Source organism: Martes martes (genome assembly GCF_963455335.1).
Source record: "Martes martes genome assembly, chromosome: 4".
Lineage (NCBI taxonomy): Eukaryota > Metazoa > Chordata > Mammalia > Carnivora > Mustelidae > Martes > Martes martes.
In genome coordinates this window covers 189,266,658-189,279,774 of record NC_137891.1, presented here as the reverse complement: position 1 = coordinate 189,279,774, position 13,117 = coordinate 189,266,658, and the positions used below count along the sequence as shown (strand labels likewise).

Sequence of the window (13,117 nt, the reverse complement as noted above, 5' to 3'; positions counted from 1 at the left end):
CCATCTCCCGCCGGGCAGTGGGCGCCTGGGGGAGCCCACTGAGCCGGTGGGAGGCCCGAGTGCGGAGGAGGACGTGCCGCTCTGAGCCCTGCCCGCGGAATCAGGGAGGGGAAGGAATTCGGCACCGGGGGTGGGGGTGGGCAGCGCCTCCCCACTGACCTCGGAGGGGACGTCGGTGGCCTCAGGGCAGTCGGAAGGGCCGCGCGGAGGTCAGAGCCCCGCAGTGCTGGGGGTCCTGGGCGGGGACTCTGCCTGATGGGGGATGGGACAGGTCAGGTTTCAAGGCCGGAGGCAGGCCTGGGCTTCTCTGGAGGCGGCCCTGGGAGCTCCTCCCACTCCCTGTCCGGCTGGGACTGCAACTCGCCCACCTGTCGGGTGGGTCACCTCCCAGCAACTTTCCCAGAGCCTCGGTGGGGGCGGGGGGGGGGGGCACCAGGACAGGGCACCGGCACGCAGGCGCGTTTGTGCCGGCGTGTGTGCGCCCAGCAGGAGCAGGGTGGCCCGCCTGCTGGCTCTCACCGCGGACTCCCTGCCTGCAGCCGTCCTCAGGCTGGGGCGTGTTCAGTCAACGGAGCAGGGAGGGTTTGGACGGCCCTGGGCCCCACGCCCAACGCCCTTAACGTCCTGACTTGCCGCCAGGACACAGCCTTGGGTCCTCCTCCGTCTGCAGAGTGGCCGGCGTCCCCTCTACCCACCCCCCGGCAAGCAGGAAAAATACTCAGCCCGGGATGCTTGGGGTGCTGGGTCCCCCCAAGGAGGGCAGAGCCGTCCAGGGCAGGGCAGACACCCTTCAAAGAGGGATCAGGAAGCACAGGGCCCCACTGCTTCAGTCTGGAGGAGCCCAGCCGGGTGGGCGGTGAAGAGAGGAAAGCCAGGGCTTCCCCCAGCACAGTGCCCACGCGATACCCCCTGAGAGCCTCTGCTCAGCCTGGGGTCCCTTACTGGGGGCAGAGCAGGCCAGCCTGGACCCTGGCCCTTCCCAGGCAGAGCCCGCTCTGGCTTGTCTTCCAGCAGAGCTGGTCTTAAGGCCTGAAAGGAACCCTCCAACCCCCTTCATCCCCCCACCACCCCCAGACACCAGGGCGTCCTGGGGAGAAGCCTGCCACGCCTGCTGGGCTCGGCAGGGGTCTCGAGGCCTCTAGCCCAGCCCTGCTCTCAGCTGCACAGCTCCGTTTGTTGCAGGCAGGGAAACAGGCCCCAAGAGCCTCCGCCCACTGCGGGGGGGCAGCCATCAGGGCTTCCTAGGGCGTCAGCCAACCCGGGTGGGAACGGACACCACGCAGTCCCAGACCACCCACTTGCTGCTAGAACCACTCCAGAACATTCTGGGGCCTTTCTGCAGGGAGGACGCCCTTCCCTCAAGGGCCCGGTTGGCTGGCCGGCCCAGGCCCTGAAGACATCCGGTGCCCCCCAGTGCCCACAGTGGCACCCCAGCAGTGCTTGGGGCTCCCCATGCTCACGCCACGACGAGAGCCCCCAGACCCACTGACCCTTGCCCCTTAGGCATGCAGGTCGGTGTCTCCATCCAGACCTTCAGGGGCCCTGGGTGTCCGTGCACTCCACACACTGCGTCGTCACCCTTGGTTACTGTCACCTGTCCTGAGATCAGCCCCTGGCCCGTGTTAGACACCCCTACCCCCTTCCCCAGCCGTCCCCCGGCAGCCCCTTGCAGGGTGCGCTCGGGCCTGGGGCTGCACCAGCTCGGGGGCCCTCCCCCCCGGCACGGTCCAGGGCTTTGTGTGTCCTTCCGCCTGATAAACCGCGGGCACGGGTGGGTCTCACTGCCGTGCCGAAGGCTGTCGTACCGGTGCGCTTTCCTGGTTGGTCACAGCCTCTGCCGAAGCTCTGTCGACCTTCCTGGATTCTATGCGCTTCCTGGGACGGCCGTGCTTTCCACCCCGCTCACCCCCAGTCTGCGGGCCCTTCTGCAGCCCAGGCCCCCGGGCAGGGCTCTCTCTTCCCCACAGCCTCACATCCTAGTTTCTAGCTCTCACCCAGTGGGGCTTGGGGAGCTCTGCTGGGGGGGGCGGGGGGCGGGGACGGGACACATGCTGGTGTCCAGTCTCCCTCCCGGGGAAGCTGTTCGCTCTTCCCACAGAGGTTACAGGGCCCTACCCAGGCCCCGTCCATCCCGGGGGGGTCCAGCACGGAGCAGGCGGGGCCCCATCTCCTAGACCACGTTCTCCCAGGGGAAGGACAGAGCTGGGGGCTCCTGGGTCAGGGCCAGGGAGGTGGACAGCACAGGCAGGAGACGGCCAGGCCTGGGGGAGCAGGGGTGTGTGCTGGGCGGGCGCGGCTGGCCCGCACGCCTTGGCTCACGGAGCCTTGAGCCCCTGGTCAAGAGAATCTCGGCGCGGCCATCATCAACAAAGCTCCTGTGTGTACCCGCCCCGTCCTCCAAGACTTTACATCCCGAAGAGATGCTGAATTCCACAGAATGCTCTAGCCGCTTCCGTCAGACCGCCCTCCGACCTCTTGTCTCCCCAAATACGTCAACGCGTTTTGGGATGTTAGAGTGTCTGGGCATTTGAGTCAAGTGCGATCCCCACTGGGTCAAGTTGGTATTATTTTTTAAAACATGTTTGAGTGGTGGGGCGCCTGGGGGGCTCGGTTAAGCATCCGACTCGATTTCGGCTCAGGTCGTGATCTCGGGGTGACAAGATCGAGCCCCGAGTCGGGCTCTGTGCTCAGCGGGGAGTCTTGGCATCAGCTTGGCATTCTCCTCGCCCTCCTGCTCGCGTGTGCCCCCCTGTCTCAAATCCGTCCTCACGAAGTATGTATTTCGGTGACTAGTACCGAGGATAAGGATTTCTGCGTGGGCCTCGCCCGTCTGTATCTCCTTGTACAGCCCCCCTGGTTTCAGAGCCGGGTTCTACCGGCCTCCCGAAACGAGGTGAGCTGTTTTTCCTCTTTCTAGACATTCGGTAACAACTCGCGGTGTCTGGAAACCGAGGCACACCCGCCCGCACCGGCCGGAGCCTCGGGCCCTCCCCGGGGGGTGACAGGCTCCCTTTCCTATTTCCATTTACTTGCTATTGGTTTGTTGAGGTTTTTTTGTTTTTTTATTTCTACCAACACCAATCCTAGCATTTCATATTTTCCCTCAAAACTCACCATTTGAAAACAAATTCCAAGTTCCTAGTACCCGGTCACTCTTGGTGTGTGTGCGTCTCCCTGTCACGTCTGTGTTAAATCCTCCTGTGTCTTCTCTGTTTAACGAACCCATCGGTCGCGCTAGGTCTTCCCTTCCCTCCTCGTCTTCACAGGAACCTGGTTTTGCGGCGCGTCCCCATGTGTGACAGCGACGCCTACACACACAGACGTGAGTTCTGTGTGCGGACAGCACGGACCCACGACTGTGGGCGTGACTGTGCCCCCCGTGCGCTAAAGCTTACTAGACTTCTCTCGTGGCCCGTGGCCTGTCTGCCTGACGTATTTATTGGGTTCTTAAGAACACATCAGCCTCCCCAGCTGATACGGTTTCTTTCCAGCTGCTCCAGCCTCGGTCCTGGGAATTCCGAGCCTCCGCTGTCCCGAGCTGACGTCCGCACCCGGAGTCCCAGGTTTCACCCTGAAACACCGACGCTCGTAGCCCAGCTTTCTTCTCATTTACGTCGTATGCATCTACGTCCAGCCTTCCGGGGCATCTTTCACCATTAAAATACCGTTGAGCAGGGTCTAAGACCACCCTGGGACCTGGGCTCTGACTGTCCCTTGTCCCCATGCGTGGGCTTGCGGATCTACTTTCTCACCCACTGGTCCTCCCCGCCCTCCACGCCAGCGAGGACAGGCCCTCCGGGGGCTGAAAGGCCGCCCAGCCCCACCAGCACTCCTGCAGGGAGCAGGCCCGTCTGGGAGGCGAATGCACTCAGGGGCCCTCCCCTCGCCTACGTCTGGGGTCGGTCACATCCCTCCCCGGCAGGGAGGGACCCAGCATGCTCTCCCCGCCCCCGCTCGCGAGCCTCTGCGGTCAGTCATGGTGAATGTCTCATCCTCCTTCGCCACCGGCGGACGCGGGAATGTGTCGCGGCACCTGCTGTGTTTCTCGCCGTCCCTGCTGGCGAGCGTCCTCCGGCCAGGGTTTCGGCTCCGGCCCCGGAGCTCGGCCCCCGGGAGGAACCCCGGCTTCGTTTCTCAGACACTCGAACACTTTCGAGTTCCAGAAATTTTTCTTCGGTGTTTCGAGAACAGAATGTCCTGGTTTCCAGAGCTTCAAGTCTGCTGCGCGGGTTTCCGTTCTTCCCTGGGCCTTTCCGGGCCCCTCCTCGCCGGTCGTTTCCTTAAAGTTCCGTACCTGGCGGCTTCCTGACTCGTCCTGCCACACCCGGGGCCTCCGTCTGGGACCGGTCCTCCCGTGCCTGCTTCTCCTCTCACCCTAGAGCCCTCCCCCACCTCCATCAACCTTCCTCTCCGGCGTCCTCTTCCTCCAAGCCTCCCGGCCGCCTCCCAGCAGGGCACCCGGGCTGCAGAACCCGCTGTCCAGCCGCCGGGCCGCCCTCGCCACTGCCCCTCCCAGAACGGCTTCTCCTGTGTGGTCACCAGCCTGGCACCCTGTCCCCTCCGAGAGCATTCGTTCCACTTACTGGAAAGCCTGGACACAGCCCACTAACATTTTCATGAACGGGCAGTTCCCTAGTTGCTTAAGGAGACCGACCGGCCGCTAGAACCTCCTCATTTTGCTCCGCCAGACCCTCTGCTTTTGAGGATAACCGCTTGTTGGGCCGGTGTTGGGGGGGATGCAAGGGGCTAAAGCTCAGACCCTAAGTGCCCGGCGTGGCCATCTGGGTCCAACCCAGTCCACTGGCCACCTGCCCCTGGGATGCTCACCACCCCCCTCCGCTGTATCCTCCCTGAAAACATGTCGTCACCCCTGCCTTCGGGCCAGCCTCCTCCCCGCGGGGCCGTGCTCCCACACACAGACCAGCCCCCGTGTGCCCCCCGAGAGCACCGGGAACCTGGACAGACCCCAGCTCTCCTAATGCCCACCCCACCCCCGGGGAGGGGCAGGGACCCGATGGGGCGGGGGGGCGCTGTGGTGCCTCCCTGGTCCGGAAGAGGTTCCTGTCCCAACACACTCCTGCGGGCACACTGGGAGGGCCGCACAGTGAGCCCAAAGCAACGACGGCACAGGCCACGAGGAAGCGGCGGCTTCTTTCTTGGGTTTCTGGGTTGCACATGTACCGGAACTTGTGCCCAGTGACCCCACGGGGCCCCAAAGTCCCGCAGCAGGGTTTCCGGGGGCAGGCAGGGACGGGCAGCGTTCCAGGGCCCAGGGTGCAGGGGGCGTGGTCAGCCGCCCATAAATACTTCTCCATAAATACAGCGCGCTACGACGGCAGGTGAGCGGGCTGAGCACAGCAGTCCCCGGGCCTAGCACCAGAAGAACCTGTCCGGAGCGCAGGGACCCCTCTCTGCACCTGCGCCCGCCCTCAGTCCCCACCCAGGGGCGCGGAGGGGGTGGCGGGGGGGGGGGAGGCCTTCCCAGCTCCTGCGGCCAGCGCGGCTGTGTGGCTGTGCAGCCGGGGGCCGGGCCCACCGCCTGGGCTCCCTGGAGCTGGGCCAGGCGGGGCCTCCCTCCCCTTGCCCAGCGAGAGGCCGCAGCGCCGGGCAGTCTGGGCTGAGTCCTGGCCGGCCCGCAGGCGCCCTCCGTCAGTCGTCACCAAGGCGCCTGGAAGCCGGGCCTGCTCGGGGGCTGTCTCTGAGCTAGTGCTTCTCAGCCGCGCTGCTGAGCCCCGGTGCTGGTCGGTGAGACGCCGGCTGTGAGGCCGCTGTAGAGACGGGGAAAAGGTCGGCGTCACGGCAGGTGGAAACTCTCGAAGCCGCCGGAGCTCTGGGCTCACACCTCCCGTGTCCCCTCCTGCCCTGGCGGCCCGGCCCCTCCTCCCTCCCCAGCCCCTGCCCCATCTGTGAGGTCCCGGGTCTGGCTCGCCCGCTGCCCCGCGGGGCCCGAGCTGTGTGCTAGTGCGCAGTCCTCATCCGTCCTCCGGCCTCCGTCTGCTGGTCCCAGGCCAGCGATACCCCCAAATGCAAAGGCCATTCTCTCACCCAGGCCCGCAGGGTCCTCCCTGAGCAGCGAAGCCCGTGCGCTGCTCACACCTATGCCAACAGCGGGGCTTCTCCCCTCCCCGGATGAAGGCTCCCAGTTCCCCCAGCCCGGCAGCACGGCGGGGGCTCTACAAGAAGCCGGCCAGTCCACTCCAGGGCAGGGGGCAGGGCCCAGGGCTGCAAGGCAGGGCAGCCCTGCCTCTCCTCCTTCCCACTGGCCTGAAGGGTGACCCAGGGCCCAGACCCCAGCTACGTGTCCCGGTAACCAGGACGGCAGGGGGGCCCGCAGTACCACAGCTGACCACCAGGTGCCGCCGTGGGGGCGCTCGGTCCGCAGCAGCCGCAGCCCTGCCCGCGGGTCTCCATCGCCCGGACCTCCACCGCCCGCCGCCCGCCGCCGTGAGACCCACCCCAGGGCTCCTAACAGCCAGGCTGGGCTGCCAGGCTCAAAAACACGCATATACAACATCCAGCCCGCAGGTGGGGTTCCCCACTCCCCACCTGGCTGCTGGCTTCACCTGTCTACACAGCCCGTCCACGCAGGCCCGGACGCCACCCTCCCAGCACACATCTCCCCTCCCTTCGGCAGCCTGGGCGAGCTGACCGGGGGCTCCAGGGGCACCCCGAGTTCTGCTTGCAGACGCATGTTCCCCCGGGGGCTGCGGGGCTCGTGGGAGCCAAGAGGCCAAGCCGTTGTCACCGCGCCCCCCCCTCCACGGCCCGGGGCTGGCGCGGGAGCCGGCGGGCACCGGCGGGCACCGGTGTGCACACACACAGGGCTCAGCACGCAGACGGGAGCCCACGCGTGCACGGGCTCACACACGAGCAGGGCAAGGCGGGGAGGGGGTGGGGGGCCGGGGGCGCCCAGCTACAACGGACTGTCCGGCCCGGCCCACGGGGGCGGCAGAACCCTGCCCCAAGGTGCAGCGCGGTGTCCCCGCCCCTGAGGAGCAGAGCACACCCGCGGGGACGGCCACGTTCTCGCTAGCTGGCCTGGCCGCTCAGCTCGGTGTGTGGGGAGGAGGGACCGGGTTCCCGCCGTGGTGGGGTTGGGGAGCAGGCACTCTTCCCGCCTCCCCCTTGGGAGCCTGACTCACCCTGCTGGCAGGTGGGCCCCAGGTAGCCGTCCGCACAGTGGCACCACCCGGTGACGGGGTCACAGGCCGCCCCAGCCCCGCAGCCGCAGCGCAGGACACAGCCAGGCCCGAAGAAGCCCGCTGCGCACTCTACAGGCGGGAGGGAGGGGGAGAGACGGGCCTGAGGGCCATCCTGCCTGCTCTGGCCAGGGCACCCCAGGCCCTCCGTGGAGGGATGGAAGAAGCAGAGGCCTCTCGGGCCTCACTCTTGCTGCCCTGTGTGAGCTCCCACACGGGAAAGTGCCAGGTCCTGGGCACCTACCCAGCCCAGGGCTGACAAAGGGGGCCAGGCCATCAGGGATGCCCCAGATCCAGGCGAGCACGCCACGGCAAGGTCAGGAGCACGGCCCCCCACGGACAGGCCCTTCTAGATCCAAGCAGGCTGGCAGGTCAGGAGGGTCCTTCCCACCTCACGGGGCTCCCGTTCCGGCCACAGAGCAGGGTGAGCCCTTGACGTCCCGAAGCAGGAGCCCCACGAGGTGGGCTGTACGGGCAACCCCGTACAGAAGGGCGGGACTGGCACTGGAGGGCAGAGGACCCCCTGCCCAAGCAATCCTCTCCACCAGCAGAGACTCCCGCCCGTGTCCTGCTGAGCGGGACCCCAGACTCACCAAGGTCACAGGTAGCCCCTGTGCGCCCTGGGGGACACAGGCACTGGCCGGTCACGGGGTCACAGGGTGCCCCTGCCTTGCAGTCACAGCGCTGGTGGCAGCCCTCTCCAAAAGAGCCTGGTTCACACCCTGGTGGGGGGCAGTGGACTCAGCGTCCCTTCCTGTCCCCTACCCAACACGGCAAGGCCAGGGGAGCACATGGGAACACAGAGCACTCACCCCGCTCGCAGAGCTGGCCAGAGAAGCCGGCGGGGCAGACACAATGACCGCTGACGGGGTGACAAGGGGCTCCATGCTGACACTCACACACGGCCCGGCAGCCAGCCCCGTGGAAGCCAGGGGGACAGGCTGAAGGACACCCCAGTTAGAGCCCTTACTCAGTCCGCCCCCCGGGAGCAAAGGTCCTGGTTCAGGGGCTTGTGCTCGCCCTTTCTCCCACCCGGGCCTGGATCCCCCCGTCAAGGCTGGGGCTCCAGTGGGAGGTTCAGCTGCTCTCATGGGACCCTGAGCCAGAGGAGTCCCACGGGGCGTGGAGCCAGGCCTTGTCTCACGGGCCACCACCGGGAGGGAAAGGAGCAGCGGCCATCGCTACGCAAGCCCCACGGGCCGCGATCTCCCACTCGAGATGAGCAGCCGCGGGGGCCGGGGTCCCCGCCCCAGGACTCACAGTGCTGGCAGGCCTGGCCGTAGAAGCCGGGGCCGCAGCGGCAGGTGCCCGTGGTGGGTTCGCACGTGCCGTTGTTCCGGCAAGAGCACTCCAGGCGGCAGGCGGCACCGTAGCGGCCGGGAGGGCAGGCTGAGGAGAGTCAGCAGCGGGTCAGTCTCCCGCGGCGGAGGAGCAGGGGACCCGGGGGCGGGACCCGGGCACTAGTCTGACTCTCACAACCTTGGGGGGGGTCTCGCCCAGCCCCCACAGCGGCCCCGTGCTCTCCTCGGGGGTCGGAGCCAGCCCCCTCCCCGACCAGGGCTCGGTCCGCCCACTCACCCAGCTCACAGCGCGGCCCCGTCCAGCCCAGGCCGCAGGAGCAGCTGCCGTTGGCCGCGTGGCACAGGCCCCCGTTCCTGCAGGAGCACACGCCCTCACAGCTCACGCCAAACCGGTTCTGAGGGCAGCCTGGGGGCAGAAGTCAGGCACCACTCAGAGCTCCAGGACCGGACACGCTCTGGGGACATGCCCCACCACCTTCACTCAACAAGCACTCCCTGGGGCCAGTCTCTGCCCCACACGTGCCAGGGAGCGGAGAGCAGTCGTGTCTTGCCCACTCATCCCTCCTCTCCGCAAATGCCAGGCCTGGCTGAGCACCGAGGAGGGGCGGGGAGGGCCTGCCCAGCTGGCAGAAGCTGGTCAGGGCGGCCTTCCTGGAGGTGGCGGCCCTCCGCACAGGCCCATCCTCCAGGCTGAGGAGGCCAGGCTGCTAGGCTCTCCAGATGGCCCCCGTCATAATCTGATGGGCCCACAGCTGCTGTAGGTCCCCAGAGCTGAAGACACAGCCCAGCTGCGCCAGGCCCTAGCGGTTAGAACTCTGCTGCCACCGGCTAAGAACTGGGGGGTCAGTGGGAGGGTCGCTGACCCCTTGATGAGGCCCAGAGGCTGGCAGAGTGCTCTGACCTACCAGGGACCGAGGGGTGGGAGCCAGGCCAAGGGGCCATGGGGCCATGGGGCCCAGGACTGCCATCATGGGCGGGAGCCCCATGACTGTTCCTTTCCCCCACCACACCCTGTGCTCCAGGCCTCCCTCCTCCTGGGTTCCCGGCCTCCGGGCCCAGCAGAAAGGGCCAGCAAGACCCGTCCTCAGACAAAACAGCCACTGGACCCTCCAGCTCAGAGGCTCTGGGTGGACCGTGCCCGGCCCCTGCCAGCGGCTTGACGGAATCAGCAGAGGCAGCTGGCCGAATGCGCCCCGGCTCGAGGACCTGGATCTCCCCTGGGAACCCACGGCTTCTCCCCATCAGCCCCCACCGAGGGCTGACACCGTGGCATCTGTGAGAGACGACAGGCAGGCAGAGCAGGCGCTCACCGTGCTCACAGTAGACGCCAGTCCTCCCGGGGGGACAGGAGCAGCTGCCAGTCACCGGGTCACACACTGCTCCCTGCCCGCACCGGCACACGTGGGCACAGCCAGGACCGAAGCGGCCCTGTGGACAGCCTGCCGGGAGGAAACAGGATGGTGGCCAGCCCTGCCGGCTCCCCTTCTCTGTGCCACGTCAGCCCAGAGACAGGATGGGCTGCAGGGACGTCCCCTGCCTCTGCCCGCCCTGGCATCTCCCCTCCCCGCAGCTCAGCTGGGGGCCAGGCCAGCTCTGCAGGGACAGTGAGTCCCTGCTGCCCCCCAACCCACTCCCAGCAGCCCAGCCAATTTCCCAAAGCCGTGGGAAGTCCCCACGACTCAGGGAAGGGTGCTGTCCTCGGCGGGATGCCCAGCTGGCCTCCGTCTGCACAGAGGTCCACAAGCCCCTGCAGGGTGTGGGGAGGAGGAAACAGAGCCGGCCGGCAGGGACACTGGGGTCATACGGACACTCTCCACCTTAGCCCGGCCTGGGACCAAGCATAGTGGGAGAATCAGGAAGACAGACGGTCAGGGGGCCATCCTCCCCCCAGGCTGGCTGGGCCCCCCACCCCCGAGGCCCGGGGAGAAGCCACACCCTCCCTCCCCCGCCACTCACGCAGGCTGCAGTTCGCCCCCAGGAAGCCGGCAGGACAGAGGCAGGCCCCGGTGGCTGCGTCGCAGAAGGCCCCATGGAGACACCCACAGCGCTCCTCACAGCCAGGCCCAAACCGCCCCGGGGGGCACCCTGCAGGGACAGGGGCAGGTGCCAGAGGCCGGGGGCCGGGCCTGGCGCCCTGGCCTCCCACCCCCAGCCCTGGGATGAGCAGCCCCTTCCGAGGACAGCCCAGCGGGCACTTCTGTCCACAGCTCTCCCCAGAGGGGCTGGGTGGGCAGGCTGGGGTGCGGGCGGGAGAGGTCAGTCCTGGCCCTGCGTGGAGGTCTCAGGTGCAGCTTGGGGGCCGTGTGCGTCAGTGACCAGCAGCTCTGTCCCCTTGGGTGGGGTCACCTACCCTGCTCACAGCCGGGACCCATGGAGCCTGGTGGGCAGTGACACTCCCCAGTGGCGTGGTGGCAGGCAGTGCTGGGCGGGCACCGGCAGCGCTGGGCACAGGCCTCTCCGAACCAGCCATGCGGGCAGGCTGCAGGAAGCCAGTGCTGGGGGTGGTGGGGAGCCCTGGGGCAGCCAGAGGGATCCCCATGCCAAGAACTGCCCCACCCAAGGGTGCTGGCGGGGCCCAGGGGCTCACCATTCTCGCACCGCGAGCCTCTCCATCCCGGGGGGCAGAGGCAGGCCCCCGTCACGTGATGGCAGGCGGCCCCCCGCCGGCAGGCACAGCGTTCCTCACAGCGTGCCCCAAACGTGCCCTCAGCACAGGCTGTGGTGGGTGAGACGAGGCAGAGGCTCCCGGGTGCGAGCAGAGCCAGACGCCCCCCCACCCCTCCCCCAGGGGACCCCTGGGAGCTTGGACAGCAGCCCCTGACCCCACTTGCCAAGGGACCACCGCATGGGGCCCTCCACCCTGGAGCGAGGCTGAGGCCACCCCCTGACGGGACCAGTGGGGCCTCCTGGGCACCCCCTGCACCCCAGCCCCCAATGCGGCCCACTCACGGCTCTGACACTTGTCCCCGGTCCAGCCGGCGGGGCAGAGGCAGTGGCCTGAGCGCCCGTCACAGACGCCGCCGTTGAGACACCCGCAACTGTGCTCGCAGCCGGCTCCGAAGCGCCCCGGGGAGCACTCTGCAGGGCACAGTACCCCAGGAGTGCCCCACGCCGCCGGGGCCCAGGAGACCCCCACCCCACCCATGCCTCCCACACCCAGAGCCTCGGGCCCCTGTCCTTGAGGAGGAAAGGGGCCTGGGGGAGGGTCACAGCGCAGACCCACCCGCAGAAAGCCCCCCTTGCCCCCAGAGAGCAGAGGGTGAGCCAGGGTACTTCAGGGCACACCCCCGGCCCTCCCCTCATCCCCCTCCTCCTCTGCCTGACCCAGGCTCACCCTGTTCGCAGGCCAGGCCAGCCCAGCCCTCAGGGCATGTGCAGTGGCCGGAGATGGGGTCACAGGTGCCCCCGTGCTGGCAGAGGCAGGTGTGCTGACAGCCGTCGCCGTACGAGCCCGTGGGGCAGGCTGCGGGAGGAGGGGAGCAGCTCACAGCAAGCAGCCCCGCCCGACCCGGCCCGGCCCAGCGGGCTCCACGCCTCGCCCCCATCAAGAGGCAGCCCCGGTGGCTCTGCACCTTCCAGTCCCCCCAAAACCCAGCACCAGACTTCACGGGAAGGACCTCTCCCAGGGCTGCCGCTAAGACGACCCACCCCAGGCCACCCTGGGCCCACCAACCCCGCCCTGGGGAGCTCGGCACCTCCCCGCCCTCCCCCTCATCGTGCCAGGTGCCCCGTGGGGGCACAACAGGCCCCGGCCCCCCTGCCTACCGCTCCTGCCAAGTCTCCCGTCCTCCGGCATCCCATGCCCACGTGACCCTGTGTGACCCACGGCGGGGAGGGGGTGGTGTTCCTGGGGTGAGGGTGGGCTTACACTCCAGACAGGTGGGGCCCGTCCAGCCAGGGCCGCAGCGGCACTGTCCGTGGACGGGGTCACAGGACGCCCCGTTGAAGCAGGAGCAGGTCTGGCTGCAGTTGAGCCCGTAGGTGGGGGCAGGGCAGGCTGCAGGAGGGAGGGGACCGTCAGGGGCCGGAGGGGTTGCGCAGACCTGGGGCAGCTGGGCAGGCTTCCCTTCCTCTGGCCTGAGCACCTCTCAGCATGGCCAACGGCATCTCTGAGCGGCCACCTGGCAGCTGCAGACACCCAGGAGGAGGCCCCGGCCCGTCTCCTGGAGCCCCCAGGACCGCCTGGGCCTCACGCACCCTGCGCACAGCGGGGGCCCCGGCGGCCGGCAGGGCAGAGGCAGGAGCCGCTCACAGAGTCACAGGGGGCCCCGGCGGCACAGTCACAGATGCCACGGCAATCCAGGCCGAAGAAGCCCGCCGGGCAGGCTGCAGAGAGCGGAGGGGCGGGGGTGGTTGTGATGGGCCCTGTCCGGGGCGGTGGGGTCCGCCCTCCACCCCGGCACACGCCCCAGCTCACCGCGTTCACAGAAGGTTCCCCTCCAGCCGGCCAGGCAGGTGCACGCCCCGCTGACGTGGTCACAGGCTGCCCCGTGCTCACACTGGCACTGCCGCCCACAGCCCGGCCCAAAGTGGCCCTGGGGACACCCTAAGACATGCAGCCCCCGCCCACTGTCAGCCAGAGTAGGGGAGACCCACTGAGACACGCCTGCACCTCTG

At 68.2% G+C, this 13,117-nt stretch overlaps 1 protein-coding gene across 1 annotated transcript in view; it reads right to left on the bottom strand.

The window, feature by feature from the left end:
- Nucleotides 1-3,074: 3,074 nt before the first annotated feature.
- Nucleotides 3,075-13,117, bottom strand: part of MEGF6 (multiple EGF like domains 6) — a gene marked incomplete at its 5' end in the record, with an annotated part of 86,900 nt that continues 76,857 nt past the window's right edge. The window contains 15 exons of the mRNA XM_080799913.1: nucleotides 3,075-5,768; nucleotides 7,143-7,271; nucleotides 7,793-7,921; nucleotides 8,012-8,140; nucleotides 8,460-8,588; nucleotides 8,778-8,906; nucleotides 9,811-9,939; nucleotides 10,457-10,585; nucleotides 10,851-10,979; nucleotides 11,088-11,216; nucleotides 11,450-11,578; nucleotides 11,835-11,963; nucleotides 12,369-12,497; nucleotides 12,698-12,826; nucleotides 12,918-13,046. Coding sequence (XP_080656039.1) covers nucleotides 5,704-5,768; nucleotides 7,143-7,271; nucleotides 7,793-7,921; nucleotides 8,012-8,140; nucleotides 8,460-8,588; nucleotides 8,778-8,906; nucleotides 9,811-9,939; nucleotides 10,457-10,585; nucleotides 10,851-10,979; nucleotides 11,088-11,216; nucleotides 11,450-11,578; nucleotides 11,835-11,963; nucleotides 12,369-12,497; nucleotides 12,698-12,826; nucleotides 12,918-13,046 — 1,871 coding nt within the window. The 3' untranslated portion in view covers nucleotides 3,075-5,703. The remainder of the gene's footprint in view (nucleotides 5,769-7,142; nucleotides 7,272-7,792; nucleotides 7,922-8,011; nucleotides 8,141-8,459; nucleotides 8,589-8,777; nucleotides 8,907-9,810; nucleotides 9,940-10,456; nucleotides 10,586-10,850; nucleotides 10,980-11,087; nucleotides 11,217-11,449; nucleotides 11,579-11,834; nucleotides 11,964-12,368; nucleotides 12,498-12,697; nucleotides 12,827-12,917; nucleotides 13,047-13,117) is intronic.